General features: G+C 49.6%; 1 protein-coding gene across 4 annotated transcripts in view; it reads left to right on the forward strand.

Annotated features, from left to right (window-relative positions):
* DNAH9 (dynein axonemal heavy chain 9) overlaps positions 1 to 24,186 on the forward strand; it is a 112,311-nt gene that overhangs the window by 36,400 nt on the left and 51,725 nt on the right. For all 4 annotated transcript variants that reach the window (XM_064728903.1, XM_064728904.1, XM_064728905.1 and 1 more), the window contains 9 exons: positions 2,240 to 2,500; positions 3,648 to 4,073; positions 7,592 to 7,711; positions 11,588 to 11,776; positions 12,803 to 13,032; positions 15,619 to 15,741; positions 17,224 to 17,428; positions 19,226 to 19,390; positions 21,817 to 21,957. In XM_064728903.1, coding sequence (XP_064584973.1) covers positions 2,240 to 2,500; positions 3,648 to 4,073; positions 7,592 to 7,711; positions 11,588 to 11,776; positions 12,803 to 13,032; positions 15,619 to 15,741; positions 17,224 to 17,428; positions 19,226 to 19,390; positions 21,817 to 21,957 — 1,860 coding nt within the window. The remainder of the gene's footprint in view (positions 1 to 2,239; positions 2,501 to 3,647; positions 4,074 to 7,591; positions 7,712 to 11,587; positions 11,777 to 12,802; positions 13,033 to 15,618; positions 15,742 to 17,223; positions 17,429 to 19,225; positions 19,391 to 21,816; positions 21,958 to 24,186) is intronic.

Genomic DNA, 24,186 nt, shown 5'->3' on the forward strand with positions numbered 1-24,186 from the left:
GTTGGGAGTGATGTGCTGAGGGAATTTTCAAAGTAAAGATGGAGGAATTTGATCCCTGGATATCACCTGGCTGTGCTGTAGCTCTGGGGCCTGGTGCTCATCCCTGGCACCCTCCAGGGCTCAGTTAAGGATGAGGTTTGTGTAATTCTGTAGGCTCAGAGTGGCCTCAGCACTAGGGGCTGTTGTATCAGAAGCTGCAGGTATTTTTTACTTTGCTGTTCCCATTTCAAAATAACCTCTCTGCCTCTTTTCACCGTGGTCCTCTCTTCCTCTACCCCCTTTTATTTTTCCTTCCTGTGGAGATTTGGCCACCTGGATGCTGCTGACAAACTTTGCTCCTCTAGGAATGTTTTACAAGCACCTCTCCCTGCGGCCAGTGCATCCTCAGCACTCAGGAAGCTGAAGCCTCCTTCCCAAAGCCTCCTGGCCAGTGCATCCTCAGCACTCAGGAAGCTGAAGCCTCCGTCCCAAAGCCTCCTTCCCGTTAGGAGATAATGGATTGGGAAGATGTGTGGGATGAGTCATTTGTTTTTCAGAGTGCTGTGTGCCACCAAGAGGTCAGCACCCATTGCTGAGTAATTCTGAGGATGGCTGTGGTTAATATTGCATCACTGCATTCCACATTCCAGCCTGCCTGCCGCTATCAATTAATCGCTGACCTTTTGATGTATTTTGTGTTCTTGAAACAAGGCAGGGACAATCAGATAAAATGAGTCTTCTGGGAGCCTGCCCTCCAGGTTTTCTTCTCTTCAATAATTTTTCTCAGGCTGTTCTGGTGGTAGGCAAGGGCTTCTTTCTTCCTTTCCCTGATGAAGTCACAGCACATTACCCTTGAATTTCTCATTTGCTTTGCTCTTTGCCTTTCCACCTCACATTACTAATTGCTTATCAGATTGTTCTGCACTCAGGAAGCTGCTCACAGGTTTCTCATGGAATCACAGAATCACAGAATTCTTTGGGTTGGAAGGGATCTTAAAGATCATCCTTTTCCACCCCTTGCCATGGCAGGGAAACCTTCCGCTGTCACAGGGACAGCTTGCACTGCCCCAGGTTGTTCCAAGCCCCATCCAGCCTGGCCTTGGGCACTGCCAGGGATCCATGGCCTCCCACCCTCCCAGGGAAGGATTTCTTCCTGATAGCCAACCTAACCCTGCCCTTCTTCAATCTGAAGTAATTCCCAATTGTCGTGTCCCTTCAGGCCTTTGCAAACACTCCTTCTCCAGCATTCTTGCTTTTCTAAAATCCTGACAAAGTCATTTCCCCTTCCATTGTGCTTGGCAGGGCATTGTGTGTTGCCCGGGGCTGAGCTTACACCTTCTTTTTGTGCTGCTGTTGAGTGCCTGTGGATTTTAATCCCCTGCTTGTTTTGTCCTGGCCCTGTAAACCCCTGGAGCTGCTGTTTGTGTGTGTATCCAGCACACAAAGGCTGATTTCTGGGCAGAAGGTCACAGCCATATCAGCCATCAGCAGAGCCCACTTCAATTTCCGGCAGCCCCCAGAGAGCTGGAGCTGCACAAGGAGCTGCTGCTGGGTTTGTCACACCACGGGGGGATTCTGTGAGCCTGGATTTACAGCTGTGCCTTTGTCCTGCTGAGAGCAGTCCCACAGAGCCAGGAGCAGGGCATGGTGATGGATGGAGGGCGTGTGGAGAGCCCTGAAAAACTGCTCTCCACATGAAGCCAATGCCAAATGTCAGCAGCTTCAGTTGATGGACTGCAGGCTGTGCTCTCCCTTCTGGTATCACAATGGTATCACCAAAACCAGTGGCTGCTTTCCTTTCTGTGAGTATTTGTATGTGGGTAAAGATGTACCCCAGGAGCTCTAAGGGAACATTTGCGAGCCTGAGATCAGGCAGCGAAAGCCTCTGTGCTCTGCCCAGAGTCTGGGTGAGTTCACTGAAATGGGGATTTTACAGGAGGTTTTCTGTCTGTAGGTGAGAGTCTGTGTAAGCTTCCCCTCATGCAAAAAATGCGGATTTTAGCAGTAGGTTTTCTGTCTGTAGGTGAGAGCCTGTGTAAGCTTCCTCCTGGGCAAATGCTGCTGAGGGCTCCTGTGTGTGAGCAGGGGTGAGGAGCTGCCACCATGGCCATGCTGGTGGAGTAAAACACGAGGAGTCAGCAGAGTGAAGGCATCAGCAGGACTCTGCTGACAGCCAGGGGTCCCTCACTGGGTGTGAGGCTGTGCTGGGCACTGGGGAGCAGGCAGGGCAGCCCAGCTCACACAAATCTCTGCCCTGCAGGTGGATGAGCTGAAGGCCAAGCTGGCAGCCCAGGAGGTGGAGCTGAAGCAGAAGAACGAGGATGCTGACAAGCTGATCCAGGTGGTGGGGGTGGAGACGGAGAAGGTGAGCAGAAAGAAAGCAGTGGCTGATGAGGAGGAGCGGAAGGTGGCCCTCATTGCCCAGGAGGTGGAGCAGAAGCAGAAGGACTGTGAGGAGGACCTGGCCAAGGCTGAGCCTGCCCTGGCAGCTGCCCAGGCTGCTCTCAACACCCTCAACAAGGTAGGGTGAGGGCTCCCTCAGTGGTTTTCCTCCTCACTGGGGGAGAGGGGCTGTGTCCTCTGATGTCCCAAGTTCTGTGCATTTTATTGTCCTTTCTCCAGCTTCCTCCCTGCTGGTGCTAAAGTGTGTAAAAAAGGATTGGATGTGGCTCTCAGTGCCATGATTTAGTTGACAAGATGGTGTTTGGTCACAGGTTGGACTTGCTGATGTCAAAGGTCTTTTCCAGCCTGGTTAATTCTGTGTTTCTGGGGTTCCTGGTGGAACTCGGAGAACCCACGAGGCTGCACCATGTTCCCATTCACTCATTGCCATGGAGAGGAGCAGACAAAGCTGGTGCAAAGGAAGATGTCACTGGGAAAAGGTGTGATCAGGAGATTAGCATTGCTCTGATTGCAGGAGATTGGTTTTGGGAGGAGTTCTTGTGCCTTGGAAGGTTTGTCCTTCAAGGGTGCTCCAAGGGTTCCCTTTTGATGTGGCACTCAGTGCCATGGTTTAGTTGACAAGGTGGTGTTGGGTCATATGTTGGACTTGATGATCTCAAAGGCCTTTTCCTTGTTCATTTTGTGGTTCAGTGATGTGCCTGAGAGATGGACCTGCAGTTTGTTTTGGTCTACAGTTCATGCATAGTGTGATAGTGAGCTTGAAAACTTGGGAAATCAGGAGTTAGAGACAAAAATGCCCTTTTGGTTTCTCCAGTCCAGTTTGGCTGCTTGCTCTGTGAGGATACATGGGCTGTTTCAGCAGATGCATTCTCTGAACCCTGAGGGCTGCAGGATGTGGGAATCAGAGGATGGATTTGGCCCTGGCATCTCAGCCTGGGTAGGAGGGAGCATGAAGGGCCTGAGCATTATTTCTATTAGTTTCATTCTTATTTATCCCAATCTTCTGAGAAGGCATAAAACCTCCTGCTCCCCCAGGAGCCTGGGGAGGAGCAGTGTGCCGTGCTGGTCCCAGGTGGGATGTCAGGAGCAGGGAATGGAGCAGGTGTGCTGCAAACATTCAGAGCAGAGATCTAAAGGCAGCACTGCTGGGGCCCAGAGGAGCCCAATTTATCAGATTGATAGCCTGGGAGCCTGACTCTATTAGTGGCAGAGTGAAAAGAAAGCCAATTCATTTTTACCTAACAACCTTGTTTTCCCCTTTTCAGACCAATCTGACGGAGCTGAGGTCCTTTGGGTCACCTCCTTCTGCTGTCAGCAACGTCACAGCAGCCGTAATGGTGCTGACAGCCCCGGGAGGGAAGATCCCCAAGGACAGGAGCTGGAAAGCAGCCAGAGTGGCCATGGCAAGGGTAGACAGCTTCCTGGACTCCTTGATCAAGTTCAACAAGGAGAACATCCATGAGAACTGCTTGAAAGCCCTGCAGCCCTATCTGCAGGACCCCAGCTTCAACCCCGAGTTCGTGGCCACCAAGTCGGCAGCGGCGGCTGGGCTGTGCTCGTGGGTGCTGAACATCGAGCGCTTCCACCGCGTCTTCTGTGAGGTGCAGCCCAAGAGACAGGCCCTGGACAGGGCCAATGCTGAACTGGCAGCAGCCCAGGACAAGCTGGCCACTGTCAAGGCCAAAATTTCTGTGAGTGACCTTGGGGGGACCCGTCCTGCTTGTCCCTGCCTGGGGGAATCCTCAGCTTGGGCTAAGGTGCTGCTCGGTGCTTGTGTTCTAAAGCAGGGTGGGAATCCAAGGGGTTGGAGGTTGTAGGGTTTTCTGTCCCTCCTGTTGCACTGGCAGCCCCAAAATCCAGCTCTGTGCTGGGCTGAGCCCCCAGCATGGGCAGCAGGGAGGGGAGGGGGATTCTGCCCCTCTGCCCCTGTGCTCAGGTCAGACCCCACCTGCAGAGCTGCCCCAGCACAGGGAGGAGCTGGAGCTGCTGGAGAGAGCCCAGAGGAGGCCATGGAGATGCTCCAAGGGCTGGAGCCAGGCTGGGAGAGCTGGGGGTGCTCACCTGGAGAGGAGAAGGCTCCAGGGACTGCTCAGACCCCGTGCCAGGGCCTAAATGGGCTCCAGGAGAGGACAAGGGATGGAGGGACAGGACAGAGGGAATGGCTTCAAACTGAAAGAGATGAAATTTAGGTTAGTTAAAGGGAAGAAATTGTTCCTTGGGAGGCTGGACAGGCCCTGGCACAGGTGCCCAGAGCAGCTGTGGCTGCCCCTGGATTCCTGGCAGTGCCCAAGGCCAAGTTGGACACTGGGGCTGGGAGCAGTCAGGAACAGTGGGAGGTGTTCATGCCATGGCTGGGGTGGAAAGGCTTTTAAGATCCCTTCCAGCCAAAGGAATTCTGTGATTCCTTTGGCTGAATATTGCTGCTGTCTGAATTTCCTCTGTTCTTCTCCAGCCTTGCTTGCACCCAAAGAGGAAGGCTAAATAAGAATCCTTGTTACTCCCACTTAATTTTTTAATGTAATTTACCTCTTCTCCTGGGCCCTCAGAAAAGTCATTATCTCAAACCAGGGTGTTCCCAGTGTGCTGCAGAGGGCAGGGGATGGGACCTGGAGGCTGATTCAGTGCTGGGAGCACAGAGCTGGTCTGGCTGCACACTCAGTGCCTGCTTTTGCAGGATGACAAGTGCTCTTGCAGGAGCCTCATTTGTCACGGCACAGCTCCCTGGCAGCACATCTTGGATGTTATTTGGATTTTTGCTACTTAAAAAAAAAAATTAAAAAAAAAAATCCCTGAATAGAAGAAATTACAGCATGATTAAAAGTGCATTTCCACAGAGTGCAGAGTGAGACCTTTATCGCTTTCCTTCAGAAAATTATCTCTATGTAAAAACACATCCTGCTTTATCCTGCTTTCCCCCCTGCTCCCTCCCAGCATGATACCTGCTAAGAACAGGCTGTGGGAAGCAGCAGCTCTGGTTTTGGGGTCTCTCTTTGGGAGTGGGATCCCCTCCAGGGCTGGGCTGTTGGGCTGGATCCACAGCAGGATCAGGGTCCCAGTGAGTGAGGTCCCTCTGCTGCCCTCACCCCCTCCACCACACCTCATCCTGTTAAAAAACACATCACTCCCTTGATGCTTTCAAGGGCTTATCATTCTTAAAATGCTTACTACACTTTTAAACTAAAAATACAAGAAAATGGTGCAGAACTCTCTGGCCTCCCCTTCCTGCTGCAGATGAAAGGAGGCACCTGAAGCAGGGATGGATTTAGAGGGCTTTGGTGTCTAATTCTCCCACCTCAGATGTGCCATACAGTGCTGGGGAACTTTCTTCATCCCTTTATGTTGCTCTTCTCCAAAGCTTTTTTTATGCCTGGGCTTTTTATTTTTTTTCCCTCAAAGGAGTGGGATTTTGTTAAAGAAAATTGCAATCTTTGGGGAGATTACTGCTGCTCCTCTGGCAGGCTCTTACAAAACTGCCTGCTTTAGGGGCTCTCTCCTCTCTGCAGATGGGGAGTGATGCAGGGTGGTGTGGGATGGATGTGGAGGTACATCCTTGCTTATCTGGGATCTCTTGGATAGCTTCACTGCTGGCTGCTGATTCATACCTGCTCACAGCTGGGCCCCAAGCTGTCTCATGCTCATTTTTATTAATAAATGAGGAATTTCTGATTGTCCAAAACATTAAGGACTTTCTGTTGTTTTTTCCTTACCTGGGAATTGAGTGCTCTGCACCTGGAGCTGCTGGAGGTAGGAGTGAAAGGTGTGTCCACATCTGCACACAGCTGTATTTGTGTGCCCCTGGTGGGGCCCTGCAGACCAGGTATATGCATATATTCTAGAGAAAATCAATTATCAGCTCGTGCTTTTATAGTGGAATGTGATATACCTGAGCCTTTGTAGGCTGATAGATCCACATGCACACAGGGACAGAAACTTTTGGTGTTATTGTTCCAAGGAAGGTCAAGGAGAGGCTGCTTTGTGTTTGCCAGTATCCAGGAGAGCTGCAGAGATCTCTAATATAATCCTTTTTCATTTTTGGGTTTGTTTCTAGTGTGTAGCTCAATGTTAAAGTGATTTACAAGCAGTTTAGCCTTAAGCAGTCTGCATTGGGTGCAGATAAAATCAATTATTACTTTTCTTATCAGAAGTGAAATGCTCCAAGTGCTTGTGGGAGCTGTTGGTTTGGTTTAGATCCGAGTGTGAACAAGAACAGGGCTCTCCAGTTTTCTCTGCAGGTGCTTTGGCTCCTGCTGCCTTCCCAGCCCTGACCTGCACAGGACATGGTCCCACCTCGCTGGGGCAGCTCTCAGAGCAGAGCCATTTAGCTCACTTACTATATTCCTTGCTGGAAACAGTGTGAGGGCATGGTTTGGAGAGGGTTCAGAGCTCCAGGAGCCCTTGGGGATTTGAACAGGACCTGGGGAATCAGCAGAGCCTCAAGGACTGCTCAGAGACAAGGGGCTGATATATCAAATTTGGGTTCCTCAGCTGCCTGCTCATTGCTCAGCCATAGCATTCCTCATCAGGGCTCAGCCAGAAGCCCCAATAAATTCATTTTGAGTGTCCTTTGCCTCTGCCTGTGCCGAGGGTGAGTTCCAAGCTGTAGCACAGCCCAGTCCTGCTCTGTGCTGGCTCCTGGTGCCAGCCCTGGGTGGATGAGCTGGGCTGGAGCTTGGCCAGCTGTGCACAAGGGTTTGCCTTGGGATCACAGGATCCCTGACTGGCTTGGGCTTGAAGGGATCTCAAAGCCCATCCAGTGCCACTCCTGCCATGGCAGGGACACCTCCCACTGTCCCAAGGACACCTCCCACTGTCACAGGTGCTCCCAGCCCCAATGTCCAGCCTGGCCTTGGGCAATTCCAGGGATCCAGGGGCAGCCAGAGCCTGTCCACCCTCCCAGGGAACAATTCCTTCCCAATATCCCATCCATCCCTGCCCTCTGGCAATGGGAGCCATTCCCTATATCCTGTCCCCCCATCCCTTGTCCCCAGTCCCTCTCCTGCTGTCCTGGAGCCCTTTTAGGCCCTGCAAGGAGCTCTGAGCTCTCCCTAGAGCCTTCTCTTCTCCAGGCTGGACATCCCCAGCTCTCTCAGTCTCCAGAGCAGAGGAGTCCAGCTCTTGGAGCATCTCCATGGCCTTCTGGACTCCTCCAGCAGCTCCAGGTCTCCCTTGAGTTGTGCTGTTCCTGATTTCTCCTGTTTTTCACCCACAGCGCCTCAACGAGAACCTGGCCAAGCTCACAGCCCGGTTTGAGAAGGCCACATCAGACAAACTCAGGTGCCAGCAGGAAGCTGAAGCCACAGCCTGCACCATCACCCTCGCCAACCGCCTGGTGAGTGCAGCAAGGGCAGCTCTGGTGGCCCCAGGGGGAGGGACAGGGCTGGGCTTAGTGCCTTCCATCCTCTCATGGTTTTGGGAATGTTTCCTGCTCTGCTGTCACTGTCATTTTTTCTGAAAAATCCCTTCACCAGGATTTTTTCTTCTGGGAAGCTGAGAAACTTCAGAGAATTATCTGATTGCTTCTCCTGTGTTTTGCTGCTTTGGATGTGGTTGGAGATTGTTTATCCAACATGTGAATTGTTTTTACTTAATGACCAATCATGGCCCAGCTGTGTCAGGACTCTGGAAGCAGTCACAATTTTTTCATTGTTGTCTTGTTATGCCTTCTGTTAGATCCTTTCTCTATTCTTTAGTATAGTTTTAGTATAGCATTCTTTATTATAATATAAGTGCATAAAATAATTAATTAGCCTTCTAAGCACATGGAGTCAGATTCTCAATTCCTCCTTTGTCCTGGGGACCCTAAAAATATCCCACACTGCAGCAAGTTTCAGCAGTGAAAATACTTTTACAGAGGTTGTTTCCATGAGGTTGTGGCAGAATGTCTTCTCTTTCTCAAAGAAACCAGGAGAGGCAGCTGCAGAAAGTGTTGTTGTATTCCAGATGGTTTGGGGCAGCTCTGCTCATTACAGGGCCTGGCTCTGCTGCCATCTCAGCTCCTTCTTGGGGCTTAAATGTGTGAGCAGGTGCTGATGGACCAGAACAGTGGGAGTTAAAAATGGCATCATAAAACAAAGGTGTGAATGTGCCCGTAGCTTTGCAGGGTCTGAAATGACAAGAATTAGAGAGAGAATATCTCTAAAAGCTTCAGCCTCCTCCGAGCCAGAGTACAAAGGTTTTAGAGAGGGGCCTATGAGGAACTGGAGATGGGTTTTGCATCAGGAAGTGTAGTGACAGGACAAGGGAGAATGAGGAAATTTAGTTTAGATATACAGAAGAAATCCTTCCCTGTGAGGGTGGGCAGGCCCTGGCACAGGGTGTCCAGAGCAGCTGTGGCTGTCCCTGGATCCCTGGCAGTGCCCAAGGCCAGGCTGGACACTGGGGCTGGGAGCACCTGGGACAGTGGGAGGTGTCCTTGGGACAGTGGGAGGTGTCCCTGCCATGGCAGGAGTGGCACTGGATGGATTTTACGTCCCTTGCAACCCCATCCATCCCATGGTTCTGTGACTCTGGGACACCACATCCTAGGCCATGCTTGTTACATCTCTTCCCCACCCCATGACGTGGGAACAGCTCCCAGTCTCAACAATTCTGTGATTTTTTACTGTCAACAATTCATCATTTTTGCAGTGCAGGCAAGGAGCTGCTTGCATCCCAACTCCCTGCTGTGCACTGCACACCATCTCCTGTGCCACCCTGGCTTTGATCTGGGAGCAGGGCCTGACAGCCCTCACTGGTGTGCAGCTCATTTGACATTCAGGAGGTGTCACTGGTGTGGCTCTGGGTAGAAATGAGTTCCCCGACTTTGAAACAAACACTGAAGTTGTATAAAGAATGGAAGTGAATGCAGGGAGTGATGCTTTGGATTGACAAATGAACCTGGGGAACTGAGGCAAGCCCAGTTCTCACAGTGCCAGGCTGGCATCTCATGAACTTCAGGTGGCCTCAGGAGGATGCTCCAGCATCCAAAGGACAGGATCTGTGTAGCAGAAAGGGAGGCTGGCTGATGAGTGCTGTTTGTGAGGGGGTGTGTGCTAATGCAGAGGAGGAAATTTAGTGATGACAAATGCTAAATAACGTGTGCAGGGAAAACAAACTGTAATCATGCAGTTACATGGATAGGGCCTAATTGCACTATTATCACTCACAGAAGGGCTCTTGGAGTTGTTGCAGAGAGTTCTCAGGAACAGCAGCATGGCACTTGACAGGAGGAAAAAAGACAAATTGAATATTACTAATTGGTAGGAAAAAACTTCAGGAAACAGAAGTTAAGCGTCATTGTATTGGGTCTGTCAGTGCCTGCATCCCACACGTGCCCACCCTGTCTAGGAAGGCTGTGGGCAGCCTAGAAAAGCTACAACAAAGTACAAAACCACTTCCACATGAGAAGAGAGGGAATGGATTAGGGGTGTTCATTTTGGAAAAGGTGTAGAAGCTTCTGAAATCATGGCTGATGTGCAGAAGGTGGGTGAGGGATGGTTTTTCACTTTCTGTCATTATCAAAGGTAATCCAAGGAGTAGCTTTTAATTTGCCTCTTGCTAAATAAAAAGAATTGCAATGATTTCTAGGATCTGAAGTGGGAGACACCTGAGGTGTCTTGAATGTATTAAAAGTGGCAGTAGTGTGTGATCCAAGGAAAAGAGAAGAAAAGACTTCCAGGACTTAAGGAGGAAAAAAGTAACCTAAAAAAATTAATTAGGAGTAAGGAAGCACCAAGGACCAGGAAAACCAGACCAATAAATATTTCTTTGTCTTAGAGGGACTGTGGGGCTGCCTCTGGATCCCTGATAGGATCCAAAGGCCAGGGTGGACAGGGCTTGGAGCAGCCTGGGACAGTGGAAGGTGTCCCTGCCATGGCAGGAGGTGGCACTGGGTGACCTTTAAGGTCTCTCCCCACCCAAAGCAGTCTGTGATTCTGTGGTTGTATGAATCATAAATGAGCTGGTGTGTGGGAGCTCGCACTGCTCCGCAGTGATGATGTCAATGTCTGTAAAGAATTGTAAAAATGATCCCAAGTGATGGAGAGATGAAACACCACGTAGATAAATGTAATGTAAAGTACCTTGGAGAAATGAGGTTTTACTTCACATGGCCTGTAAGTGATGCTGAGCTGATTGTTATCACTCAGCAATGAAAGGATGGAGTTAAGAGTGCTGTGAGCTCTGTGCTCCCAGAAGCAAAAAGCCCTCACCAAACCCAAAGCCCCTCTGAAACCGGATATTAGGGTTTATTAGGAAAAGAAGGGAGAACAAAACAGAAAAATCCCCATCTTTCTCTGTGAATACCTTCTAAATAAATCTTGAATGGGCAGCATCACCGCCAGCCCCTCTGCTGCACCTCAAAGGCTGGAGGAGAACGGGAAATGGTGCAGAGGCAGCAACAATAAAAGGAACCGGATAATAAAGATTGCATCACTCGGTGCAGATAACGATTGCAAGGAAAATCAAAAGGCTGCTTCTGTCTGAGGAATTATTGAAGAGGCTAAAGCTCTCCAACCTGAAAAGAAGACAGCACAGGGGTGCTGAGGGCTTGGAATCCTGAGTGGTGCAGAGAAACTGGTGCCAGCAGGATTGTTCCCTGGTTTTGCACTGGACAAATGTTTCAGCAACTGAAAAGTTCAGACAGCACATCAAAGGATGTACTTTTGTGCAGAAAGCTCAGCTGAACTGTGGAACTCCTGCCCACAGGATGCTGTAGGTGCCAAAAGTTGGGCTGATATCCACAGCAGTTTAAGCTCGGTCTTGAAGTCAAAACCCATCAGTGGCTGTTAAGCACAGGGATTTGAGCTCTGGGTCAGAAGGTCCTGAAGTCTGCAGCTGTGGGAAGCTGTAAGCCGTGTCCAGAGCTGCACCTGTGTGTGCAGCATTCCCAGGACAAGGGCTGCTGTCAGCTGCTGGAGCTGGGCCTGGTGTGGGGATTCCAGAGGGGAACCCAATAACATCTCAGCTTAGGAGATCCTGGCTGTTTATCACAAGATCATGGCTGTTTATCAGGGGGAATGGAGGTACACGATGGTTGAAGTAGAGCTGTTTGATCTGGAGTGTCTGCAGGACAAGCAATGCCATAGAAATGGCAGTGAGTTTGTGTTGGGAATGTGAAGGTGGCTCTGATCCTCAGGAGGCAGCTGGAATTGTGCTGGAAACAGAACTTGGTCAGGTTCACATTCCATGATTGTGCAAATGATCAATTTGACTTGGGAATTTGCAGGTTGGGGGGCTCGCCTCTGAAAATGTGAGGTGGGCTGAGGCTGTGAAGGACTTCAAACAGCAGCAGAGCACCTTGTGTGGAGATGTCCTGCTGGTCACAGCCTTTGTCTCCTACCTGGGCTACTTCACCAGGAAATACCGCCAGGAGCTCCTGGATGGCATCTGGAGACCCTATTTGCACCAGCTAAAAGTAAGTCCTGACTGCTCTGAGAAGCCATTGTTTCTGGGATTAATGTGGCCACAAATCCTGGTGCCCACAGGGGATCTCTCAGGTGAGGGACATCACTGTGTCCTCAGGATGTGGCCATGCACTCCTCCCTGGGGATAAGGTGGTGTCCTTGCTCAATGAAGTTCCTCCATGTACACAGGAAAATCCCAAACACAGAGCCCAGCTCTGCAGTTTTGTCCATGGCCATGAAGGACGGGGGAATGTGGAGAAGGAATTGGAGCAGGCAGAGCTCGCTGCCAGCTCTCCAGGAGGCTTGGAAAAACTCCAGGTGTTTTTTCGTTCTGGACATGAGCTCTGGTCGTGCTGGCCGTGCCTCTCAGCTGGTTTTACCCATGTCTTGCTGTTAGGACCAGATGGAGATCATTGTGCTTGAAACTTGTTTAATATTTCACTAATTTTAACAGGTTCCTCATACAAATGGTGCCAAGAAGCATTTAAATAAGGTCCCAGAGATGCCCAATTCAAAGGGCTGACCAAAGCAGACAGTACCTTAGGCTGAGAGAGGGAAACTTCATTCTGTATTTCTTAACTGAGCCAGAAACTTAGTTAAGACATGGTTTCAAAAATGACCTGGCTGTGCTTAGAAATGCCAAGGAAGTGCCTGTAATTCCAATGGAAATGAAAGGCCCATTCTGCTCAGACACCTGGCACCCGTAACTCTGGCTGGGGCAGCTCTGCAGGTGAGGTCTCACCTGAGCAGGGCAGAGCAGAAAAATCGCTCCCAAACCTCCCGATCCCACTGCTGCTGACACAGATAAACACCACCTAACCCTTTTTACCTCAGCCCAGCTTTTCACCTCATCCATCTTTCCCTGGGATCTGCAGGAAGCCTCTCTGTTTGCCTGGCAGGTGGCAGTGCTGGTGACTCCGGGGCTGGAGCCGCTGGTGGCCATGGCGGCGTGGCGGAACCAGGGCCTGCTGCCCTGGTTTTTTACATCAGCCAACTTTCCCTGGTATCTGCAGGAAGCTTTTCTGTTTGCCTGGCAGGTGCCATTGACGCCGCAGCTGGAGCCGCTGTCGGTGCTGGCGGACGAGGCGGCCGTGGCGGCCTGGCGGAACCAGGGCCTGCCCGCCGACCGCACCTCCAGCCAGAACGCCGCCATCCTCAGCAGCTGCCAGCGCTGGCCCCTCCTGGTGGACCCCCAGCTGCAGGGCAGCAAGTGGATCAAAAACACCCACGGGGACGCGCTCCGCGTGATCCGAGCCGGGCAGAAAGGGTAACGCCGTGCTTCTCTGGGAGGGAGGGGTGCTGAAGGTGGTTGTGGCTGTGGGGATGAGCCTGGAGATGGCGGTGGTTGTGGCTGTGGATGAGGAGGTGGGCTGCTGTCGGGATCTCTAACTTGTCAGTGACCCCAAGAAAAGTTGGAAAGTCTCTTTTCCCAGCCTGGCGCTTGAAGAAGGAGTCAGAGCTCTTCAGTTCTTGGTCTCAAGGTTGTTTATTGTATCTTATCTATAAAATTCTTTCTCCTGCCCTGCCGAGGTCCATCCAGCAGGACAGTTCCAGGCACTCTGCCTGCCCCCGGGGCAGTGTTATGTCTTTATACTAAAAACTACATATACAACGTTTACAATTACTTTCCAATACCTATCACATATGTTAGACAGTGAGCTTCTACTCTAAACCAATCTAAAAGTGCCAATATCACAACAGAAGATGGAGGCCAAGGAGAAGAAGGAGAAAGGCTGGACATGCCCAGATCCCTCCATCTTGCCTCCTGAACCCCCATTCTAAAACCCCAAAATCTAATTTTCACCCCCTGATAAATTCACTATCATTCTACTTAAACTGTCGTGGCTTGTAATCCTTCATGTGAAGGCTGGTAATTGTTTTTTTCCAAGGGCTAAATCAAAGGCACAGGGGTGTCGGTCTCACTGCCAAGGTCTCTGAGCCCCCTGACAGGGTCTCGAGTCCTCCAGGGCAGTCAGAGGAATTTCCTGGGTTCCCACAGCCTGCTTTGAGGCAGTGAAGCTCACACCCAGGGCTAGAGGGTCAATGAGCAGGCTTGTTGTTTTGGTCAGGATGAGGGCTGGCAGCAGTGGTGTTGGGGTGTTGGGTGGCTGGTTGAGGGTCTGATGGCTTAACTTGGATGCAGCAACATTCCCAGAGAGAGATCCTGCAGGAGACAACTTTCTAGGGGTCTCAGCTGAGAGCATTTCAGCTCTCAGTGATTTCAGCTCTGCCTTGCCAGGTGTACCCTGGCCAACACAAGGACAGAGAGACAGGAGCATGGTGTGGTTATTTCACAGTTAGCCTTTATTCCAGCATTCTGCAAAGGACACCGGTGATGGCAGCTCCCTTCTGAACAGGGCAGAAATTGGGGGTTTTATGGGGAAAAGCGTGGGTGGTACAAAGGGGGAAAAAGCAATCGGTCCCAACAAATCTACATGGGGTTCCAAAGGATGCTGGGGACTCACCATGACCAGGGAGGATTTCTCAGTCCAGGAGGGTTTGAGAAGATCACCCATTCCAGGGGTACCACTCCATGCCTATCTGTCTCCACACTGGGGACCCTTCTGGCAGCCTTAGAGCTGGCTTAGGGAGGCAGAAGGTTGGTTTTACAGGCCTGTGAGAAGTGTGGCAAGTCATGGGAGGAAGGCTGAGGCTGGGTTTATGGGCAGTTGGGTGGTTGGGGTAAATGTGTATGGTAATAGGCCTGATAGGTTGATTGGTAGGAGAGTGCCATGTAGTGAGCCTGAGATGTGCCTGCCCAGGGTGCTTGGTGAGCACTGGGCACTCAGCTGCACTGAGCCAGTAACACTGAGGGAAACCTGACACTATATCTGCTCACATTATCTGCTGGTTCATTACCAAAATGACAGGTTTCTTATTAAATCAAGAGTCTGTTTAGTGCTTGGCTCTGTTACCATAGAAACTCCTCTGAAGCTGGTGATGGAGTGAGCTGAGGCTCAGTATCAGACAATTCCAAACTGGCTTGGCTTGGAAGGGACCTTAGAGACCATCCAGTTCCCCTCCTGCCCTGGGCAGGGGCACCTCCCACAACCCAAGGGGGCTCCCAGCCCTGTCCAGTCTGGCCTTGGACACCCCCAGGGATCCAGGGGCAGCCACAGCTGCCTGTGTATCCTCAAAAGGCCTGTGTATCCTCCAAAGGCTCGTTGTAGCTGTAATGTCCTGGTTAGCTTTTATTTTTAGGGTTAGGGTTCTGAAAACCACAAAGCCCAGAGCTCCAGGCACCCTGCAGCTGCAAAGGACATGAGGAGGGGAACATAGCACTGCCACAACATGGCTTCCTCCACAACTTTTTCCTTGGAGCCAGCCTTATCCAGGAGGATCCTTAGGGCTCCCTCCCTCTCGGAGAATGAGAGAATTTGTGTATGGAGCAGTAACCACGTGCCCTGGGCACAGTGTTTCATTTCCTTGTTAGGAATGAATTTTTTCTAAGCATGACTCTCAACTCTGGGCAAAACAGACCTGAAATCTGCTCTTCATCTTTGCTTTAAGATGAGCTGTATCATTTGGCTCTGGAGAATACAAAGTATGTGCTGAAAATAACTCCAGTCTGTGCTAGCTTTGCTCAAGGCTGCCCTGGGACAGACTTGGTGGTCACTCTTGTCCTTGGGATGTCTGGGTCCTCATTCTCTCTGTTGGACTGCCAGAACTCTCTCTGTCAGTGCACCAGGGACTTTCTGCACCAGGGACTGGCACCACCTCAGCCCTCTTCCTCTCTCCAAATGCTGGCACCCTCCTGTAGATACCACCATAATGAGGGTCCCCTCTATCCCCTCCTCACTGACAGTGTCACATCCTGCTCTGCTGCAGGAAGCACCAGTGCTCTTTCCCACAGGTATCTGGACACACTGGAGCAAGCCCTGGCTGCTGGAGACCTGGTTTTGATTGAGAACCTGGAGGAATCCGTGGATCCTGTGCTGGGGCCATTACTGGGGCGAGAAACAATCAAGAAAGGCAGGTGAGTTCGGGGGGCTTGGGGACACGTATGGATGGGGGCTTCTGTGCTCTCTGTTCCTGCCCTCACACTGTGGGTGTTCACATCCAGCAGCACTAACATCCTGCCTTCAGCAGAGAGGGTGTTTTTAATCAGGCAATCACAGGTAATTCAGCCATTGGATGGCTTGGAAATCAACCCAGATTTCTCATTTCATTTCACAGCATCGTTCAAACCTCGTGTAAAAGAGAGACCTGTAATTCTCCCATTGTACACTGACCTTGGGGTCTGTAATTGGCTGTTCTGACACCAAATTATTACCAAAATAGCTGCTGCTGCGTTGTGAAGTAAAAGCAGCCTTGAATTTTAGCAAACACTGCACAGTGCTTAGAAATGCAGCTACAGATTTCAGCATCAAGTGTTTCTTAATGAGGTCAAGTTGTCATGGCAGCTGCTGGTCACCTCCAGCTGAGAGGAGATCAGCAAGGGAGGCAGCCAGGGGGCTCTTTTCCCTTAAGTTCTTTAAGAGTTATTTCCCTGCTTGCCTAAAACATCCCAGGCTGTTGTGAAGTGGTGGGCAAGGCAAGCTGTCTGCAGAGTTTGCTGGGGAAAACGTCCTGGGAAGGGTGGCTGAGCATGGGTTTGGCTGCAGGATGGAGGATGGAGGGGGAGGATTGGTCCCAGGGCAGGATTGAAATGTTTGGAGGATGTTGAGAGGGGGATGCAGCAGGATGGGTGGCAAATCTGAGTCCCCCTCCAGTGGAACACTCAGGCATCCCCTTTTGTGCATATCTGCTCTCAAGTCTCCCTGTGAAATCATGTGTTTGTTTGTTAACAAAGGGAAAATAAGTCATAAACCACAAAGGAAATCCAAGGGTTTCGTGTTTCCAGGGCTCTCCAGAATCCTCTCCTGACCCTGCTGCCCACACCCCTTTGGATACAGCCCAGGACATGGTTGGATTTCTGGGCTGGGTAAAACTTGGGTTCAGAGAATGTTGGAATTTCCTGGGGTCCCTGTGAGCTGTAGACTGCATGTCAGCAGTGCAGAGCAGGAGGATGCTGGGTTTTCCTGGCTGATGGCACCTCCTGGGAATGGCAGCCACCACCCTCCACTTGTCAAGCTCAGTGCAGCTGCAGAGCTGGCCTGCTCAGAGCCAACACTCTGGGTAATTTTAGCTGTGACCAGTGAAAAGCTCGAGGCTGAGAGGCTTTTCCTCCCTGTTTTTGGGAGAATTCAGCCTCTGCCCAAAGCCAGGAGAGTTCATGGTTTGTTGGACTGGCTGTGCCACTGCTGGAAAATCTGAGCTTCCTTAAACAGGATCCAAAATTGAGGAGAGACTCTCTGGGGTTTTCACCTTAAATCAGAATTGATTTAAGCATGCCCAGTATGAATTAAATCATGATTTCTGTGAGGAGTGCCAAGTATCTGGTGCTGCCACTGACTGAGACCACCGCGTGTGCTGTGGTGACAGCTCCTGGCTGATGCTCCTTCTGCTGAAACCCCAGGTACATCAAGATTGGGGACAAGGAGTGTGCCTTGCACCCTGCCTTCCGTCTGATCCTGCACACCAAGCTGGCCAACCCCCACTTCCAGCCCGAGCTGCAGGCCCAGTGCACCCTCATCAACTTCTCTGTCACCCGCGACGGCCTCGAGGAGCAGCTGCTGGCGGCCGTGGTGCGTCTGGAGAGACCCGACCTGGAGGAGCTGAAGGTGAGCTCCTGGGAATTGTCTCTGGGAGCATGTAGAAATCATCAGAAGCATTGTTATTACACTTAGAATTTAATTATAATTATTTTAATTATTGATATTGTTGTTGATATTGTTATTAGTATTGTTGTTGTTGGTCTGCACTGAGAGACCTGACCTGGAGGAGCTGAAGGTCAGCACCTGGGAATTGTCTCTGGGAGCAAGTAGAAATCATCATCAGCATCATAGAATTTAATTATAATGATTTTAATTATTGATATTGTTATTAGTATTGTTGTTATTATTGTTGTTGTTGGTCAATACTGAGAGGCCTGACCTGGAGGAGATGAAGGTCAGACCTTTGGAATTTACTCTGGGAGCATGTAGAAATCATCAGCAGCATCATTATTATACTTATAATTTAATGATTATAATTATAATTAGAATTTAATTGTCGATACTGTTATTGATATTGTTGTTATTATTGTTGTTGGTCTACACTGAGAGACCTGACCTGAAGGAGCTGAAGGTCAGCACCTGGGAATTTACACTGGGAGCAAGTGTTATAATCATCATTATCATAATTTTTTTTATTATTTTTATTATTGGTATTTTTTAATTTTTGTTTTTAACAAGCAACATTTCATATGCCAGCTTGCAGACGTTGCTGAGCTCCTCACAAAATCAGATTTCCCTTGTATGACAGACATTGAGGGGCTTTTTCCCCCTTCACCCTTCTCTTTTCTTGGTATTTTGAGAACCCTTGTACTTAATTTTCAAGGTTTTTCTCCAAAAAATTCTTTTTATTTTCCTCCTCCTCTGGTGACTGAAAGCTGAGTTTCTCATTGCCTCGGGTTTTTTCTGGACTTCACAGATTTAATTTTGGAAGCAGGATTAATCTCGCTTATTTTCAGCATTTGTGGTAAAGGATTCTCTCTGTAAATATTGTGAGGCTGGAAATGATATTTTTCTCTTCTGGTTTTTCCTCCCACTTTGTAACAGGCCAAAATATTTTCTCTCTCTCTCTTAACAAGTACAGCTTTAATTTCAAGGCAATTTTATAAAGAAAATCCTCCTTTCTGACGACAGCTTTAACAGTGTAACAAATACGAATAATCCTAAATATTTTCTGAGAGTGGGAATAAGTTTACTGCATGTGCTCACTCATTTTCTGCCTGGCCTGGGTTGGAACTGCCTCTTCTTCTCAGTTTTAGCCCAGTAAGCCACTGGTGGCAGTGGGACCCTGAGGGCAGGATAGAAATGGGAGCAGGACAGGAGACGTTGTCAGTTGTGAGCCTGAGATTTCCCTGTACTCACATTGGTACCCAAAGGATTTCACTGCTGGTTTTGCCACCAGGTTTTAACCCTGTGTTCCCCATGTCTGGTGGGACTGCTGTGGGCTGGAGTGGTGAGGGCAGAGCTTCAGCAGGAGGGGTGAGGAGCAGCTGGGACTCTCCAGGCTGGCTTGATCCCAAGAAATGAGCTGCAAAGACACAGGATATGTGTTTGAGATGGGGATAAAGGTCTTTTATTCCTGATTCATTTCCAGTGTTTTCTTACATTTCTAGAAACCCGTATCAGTTCTCCTGGTGCTTTCTGTGCTGTTCCAGGTGCTTTCTGTGCTGTTCCAGGTGCTTTCTATGCTTGTTGGATAAGGATTGATCCCAGACCCCAGAGCTCTGTCCACTCCCAGGAGAGCAGGAATCAGCATTGCTGGGCCATGGCAATTGTCAGTGGGAAACCTGTTCCCATGTGAAGCTGATTCATCCTTAATTTACCACATCCTTTATGGCTAAAGCTTCCTGGATTTATTATTTGCAGTCAGATCTCACAAAGCAACAGAATGAATTCAAGATCACCTTGAAAACGTTGGAGGACAATTTGCTCTCTCGGCTGTCATCAGCATCTGGGAATTTCCTGGGAGACACAGCATTGGTGGAGAACCTGGAGAGCACTAAGAGGACAGCTGCAGAGATAGTGGAGAAGGTACAAAGACACTGATAGCCTGGAGAAAAGCATGTCTGTGCTCCTTTAAGGATTTCTGGGTTTAATGTAACCTCTGCTCTGCCCATCTCTGCTCTGTCTGCTGAGCAGGGAGTAGAAATTGGTATAAATGGCAAATGCTCTTCATTCTGGAGAGCTCCAGGCCATTTAGTTCTTTGGAGCTTTTTTTTTGTGTTAAATGACCTATTTAAGACCAAGAGAAAACAGTGGTGCCTGATGTGAAGACAATAAAATTTACACACTGTATCAAGGCGGCTTTAAGCTGTTCCAGCATAATCCTGGGTACATCACACTGCCTCTTAGGCTGGGTTTTAGTACTGACCAGGGACTGGAGTCTGTGATTTCAAGTAAATCTGAAAGAACTCAGGTATTTCATACCCTTTTATTCCTCAGAGTGTAAATCAGCATTTGTGTGAGCACTGCCAGCTGCCCTTGCTGGCTGCAGGGGCTTAGGTAAATGCCCAGAGGTTTTTCCTTGCCACTGAGGGAATTTGGGAGGTGTGGTTCCCATGCCAGGACTGTCCCAGTGACCAAGATATTGAGTGATCCTCCCTCCATTAAAAAACAGAATAATTTTCTCTAAATGGTGCATCAAGTATTGGAATAATATACTGCAACAATCAGGTGCATTCAGCTCCCTGGGGAGGGGTTTCTTGAAGCTCCAGAAGAGGTGTTGAGGGGATTTTTTGATGTGTGGAAAGCTTGGCATCTCCCCCTTGATGTAGGTGTTTTGGAAGTGCTTCACCCTCCAAACCAGCTGTGCTGTACAGCTGCTCACTGCCGGCAGTGCCAACAAGGCATGGATTTTAGAGTTTGCACCTGGATTTTATGAGTTTGTGCCCACCTGGAATGCTGTGGAAGAGCCCTGCTAGAGGTTCAAGTCAAGCCTCACTCTCCTTTTGGTTTGCCTGCCCACAGAAAGGTGTGCAGCCAACATTTTCCTTGCTTTGGAAATCCTCCCTGCTCTGCAGATGAAGAGCATCTGTCTGGCCCAATTCTGGCTCTGGGTTTGGCAGAACTGTTCCTGAGCCCAGCACTGCTCATGGAGATGTGCAAACATCCCACAGACCCCACAGCAGATTGAGACTCATCCTGTGCTTCCTTGGGGTGCCTGCTGGCTTGTTCTGCCACAGGGAGCCTAGGAAGGGCTGGACAGGCACTTCTTGCACTGGTAGGACAAAGGGAAGGGCTTCAAGCTGAAAATAGGCAGATTTAGATCAGATGTTAGGAAGAAATCCTTGGCTGTGAGGGTGGGCAGGCCCTGGCACACGTTGCCCAGAGCAGCTGTAGCTTCCCCATCCCTGGCAGTGTCCAAGGCCAGGTTGGACAGGGCTGGGGGCAGCCTGGGATGGTGGAAGGTGTCCCTGAGTGGAATGAGAAGAGCTTAGGGGTCCCTTCTGGGATTCTGTGATCTCATGGCATGGTTTGCTGGGCTGGGTGGGTCAGCACTGTCCCAGCAGCTCCTGGCCATGGTGTTAGACCTGTCTGTCCTCAGCCAGGGAATAAAATAAACCCCAGCAGTCTCAGGGATGGCACTTCTTGCTGCTGAGGTGGAATGAAAGAACAAACAGGAGTGAGGTGATGGTTCTGCCAAGGAGGTTTTCACATGTCCATAAGAGCAGCTGCAGAGCCCTGCCCAGGGGGGTTTGGTGCTGCTGAGGAAAGGCAGCAAAGAGCTGCTCTAAATGAGCAGCTCTCAGCCCTGAGGAAGCTGCCTGGAGCAGCACTGGGGCTGCTCAGCCCAGGGTTGCTAATGGCCTGCACAGGAGGGGGGCAATTAGCACCAGAAACTCATGGACGAGAAATTGAATTCCAGTCAGCAAAGAGCAGGGAACAGAAGGAGAAGTCAGGAAAACTGGGTATGGGGCAACTGGGTGGAAAATGCAGTTAGATGGAAGGTTCCAGAGGGAGAGGATGCTGGGGAGGGCAGCTCCAGCCTGGTCCCATGGTGGTCACTTGTGGCTTGCCCTGATGGCTTTGTGGCCAGTCTTTATCACTGCAACAGGCTCCCAGATGGGTAATAATTAGTATAGACTCTGTATATTATAGAAGAATGATTAATAATCTTAATTAAGAAACCCATTGCTCCTTTTTATACCTTAGTTCAATACAGGCAGAATTGATTGGTCCTGTAGTTAAAACATCATTACCATTGGTTAATTAAGAAACCACCTTTTGGTAAACAAATTTTCATAACACATTCCACATGTGCACAATATCAGGTGCAGTAAGTTAAGACAGGAATTGTTTCTCATTCTTTTCTCTGATTTTTTCTCAGCCTTTTTCCAGAAAGATGCCTGGGAAATTTGTGTTTCTGTCTTTGGCCATGGAGCTGCTGCCACAAGTGTGGCAGGGCTGTGAGCACTGCCCAGGGGTGCTGTGACAGGATTTGTGCTGTTTCCTTGCAGGTGCAGGAGTTCAAGGTGACAGAAGGCAGGATTAACGAGGCCAGGGAGCAGTACAGGCCCGCGGCCTGCCGTGCCGCCATGCTCTACTTCACCATGAACGAGCTGCACAACGTCCACCCCATGTACCAGTTCTCCCTGAAGGTACCTCCCCTCTGCTTCTGGGCTCCATAAAATCACAATTCAGTTCTCCCTGAATGTACCTGCCCTGTGCTTGTGGGGTCCATAAAATCAGAATTTGGTTCTCCATGAAGGTACCTGCCCTCTGCTTCTGGAGTCCATAAAATCACAATTCAGTTCTCCCTAAAGGTACCTGCCCTGTGCTTCTGGAGTCCATAAAATCAGTATTGCAGTCACAGAGTCACAAATCACACAAGTTTGGGGTTGGAAAGGGTTTAAAGTCCATCCTGTTCCACCCCTTCTTGTTCCACACCTTCCACCATCCCAGGTTGCTCCAAACCCTGCCTAGAAGAAGTTGCACCTTTAATGTTCTATGAAATGGAAAACTTTTTTTCCTATAAGAAAGGTATTTTGGGGGATGGAGGGTTAAATGAGCATCCTGGTCTGCAGCTTCTTGCAAGTGATTTCTTACCTTGACAAGTGACCTGGAAAAAGGAATTGAGGAGACACTACAGAATGTTGAGCCTCATCCACAAAGAGGCTTTTCTTTTTGATAGCTACAACTCGTTTGTTGAAGTAATTTTATCAGAAAAAATGTACAGAATATCTTTTGTGCCTTTTGAAAGATTCATCCCTCTCACATACATAATAGATCTGGGGGTTCCTGAGGTTTCACCTTTAATCTGTGTCTCCTGCAGTTAGTTTGTTTTATGTTTTCCAGTGAACATTAGCAGTGTGTATATATACATGGAAAATTATTGGGGGAAATGTTTTTATCTAATAAATTTTGATGGCAGATCATAAAACATTGTGTAAAGATGCACAGGGATGATTTTAGAATACTTGCCACACAGCTGGGAGCCCATTATAAATTAGAACACAAAGATTTATGTGCTGCTCTGCAGCATGTTTTAACACAATTTAAAGAAACGTTAAGCAGGAAAATGCATTCTGCAATTATTTAATAATGCATTCAGTATCAGTGTTACTTTAATTTGTCAAGGCATCATTTTTCCTTTGTAGAACCCTAAAAATCAGGCTGCCAGCATGGTCATGCCTTGTACAGTTGGTGCCATCACTGTGTATTGGCCTGGTTATTTCCTTTAGCTGGGCCCAGCACATGGAGCCTTTGCATTTCTAAGCAGAGCTCGGGGTTTATGCTCTTGTTAATTTTCTTTTTCCAGCTGTATTTGATAATTTCCCCGTGCTTTTAATTTGGACAACTCTGAAACTTGTTTGTCTTTTCTCATTTAGATCAGAAATGTTGTTGCAATAATCCTTAACCTCTTATATAAGAGGGTTATTCTCAATGCAGACACCCACCCTAGAGGGGACTTCAATGACTGCTTCAGCTCACTGTTCCCTGCCCTCCTCAGCCAGTCCTTTGCTGGATCCAGACAGTAAAACACTCATGGGACTTAAAAAAAAATATTTTTATTTTTACCATTTTTATTTATTTTTTTGAGGAATTGCTCTTCTCTGAGTTGAAATATTTGTGCAGTGGGAGATGTGATTTCCTCCTCTGCCCCACTCCGCTAAGACCCCTCCTGGAGTAGTGTCCAGCTCAGGGGTCCTCAGCACAGGAAAGGTGTGGGCATGATTGAGCAGGTCCAGAAGAGACAATGGATGTGATCCAAGAGCCCCTCAATGGAGCCAGCTGGGAGAGCTGGAGAAAACTCCATGGAGAGCTCAGAGCCCCTTCCAATGCTCTCCAAGAGAGCTGGAGAGGGACTGGGGACAAGGGATGGAGGGACAGGGCACAGGGAGTGGCTCCCACTGCCAGAGGGCAGGGATGGATGGGACACTGGGAATTAGGAATTGTTCCTGGGAGAGTGGTGAGGGGCTGGGATGGAATTCCCAGAGCAGCTGTGGCTGCCCCTGGATCCCTGGCAGTGCCCGAGGCCAGGTTGGGCAGGGCTTGGAGCAGCCTGGGACAGTGGAAAGTGTCCCTGACATGGCAGGGGTGGCACTGGATGGGTTTGTGTTGGAGTTTTCCCCATGGAGTTTTTCCCCCTTTCCTGGGAGCTCCACTCTCTGCTGGCTCTGTTTGCAGAGGACGTGGGTGTGCCATCCCAAAGGGAGCACACTGGGCACAGAAACATCTCCTGTACCCTTGTGTGGCAGCTCCCTGTGCCCTGTTGGGGTCCCAGGGGATGTCACCATTGCCAGGTGGTGTCACCTCTGCCAGGCAGAGCCAGGGGCTGCTTGGTCTCTGTGTGTTCCATGAGGGGCAGGACCTGAGCTGGTCCCCAG

Source organism: Zonotrichia leucophrys, chromosome 18 (genome assembly GCF_028769735.1).
Source record: "Zonotrichia leucophrys gambelii isolate GWCS_2022_RI chromosome 18, RI_Zleu_2.0, whole genome shotgun sequence".
Classification (NCBI taxonomy): Eukaryota; Metazoa; Chordata; class Aves; order Passeriformes; family Passerellidae; genus Zonotrichia; species Zonotrichia leucophrys.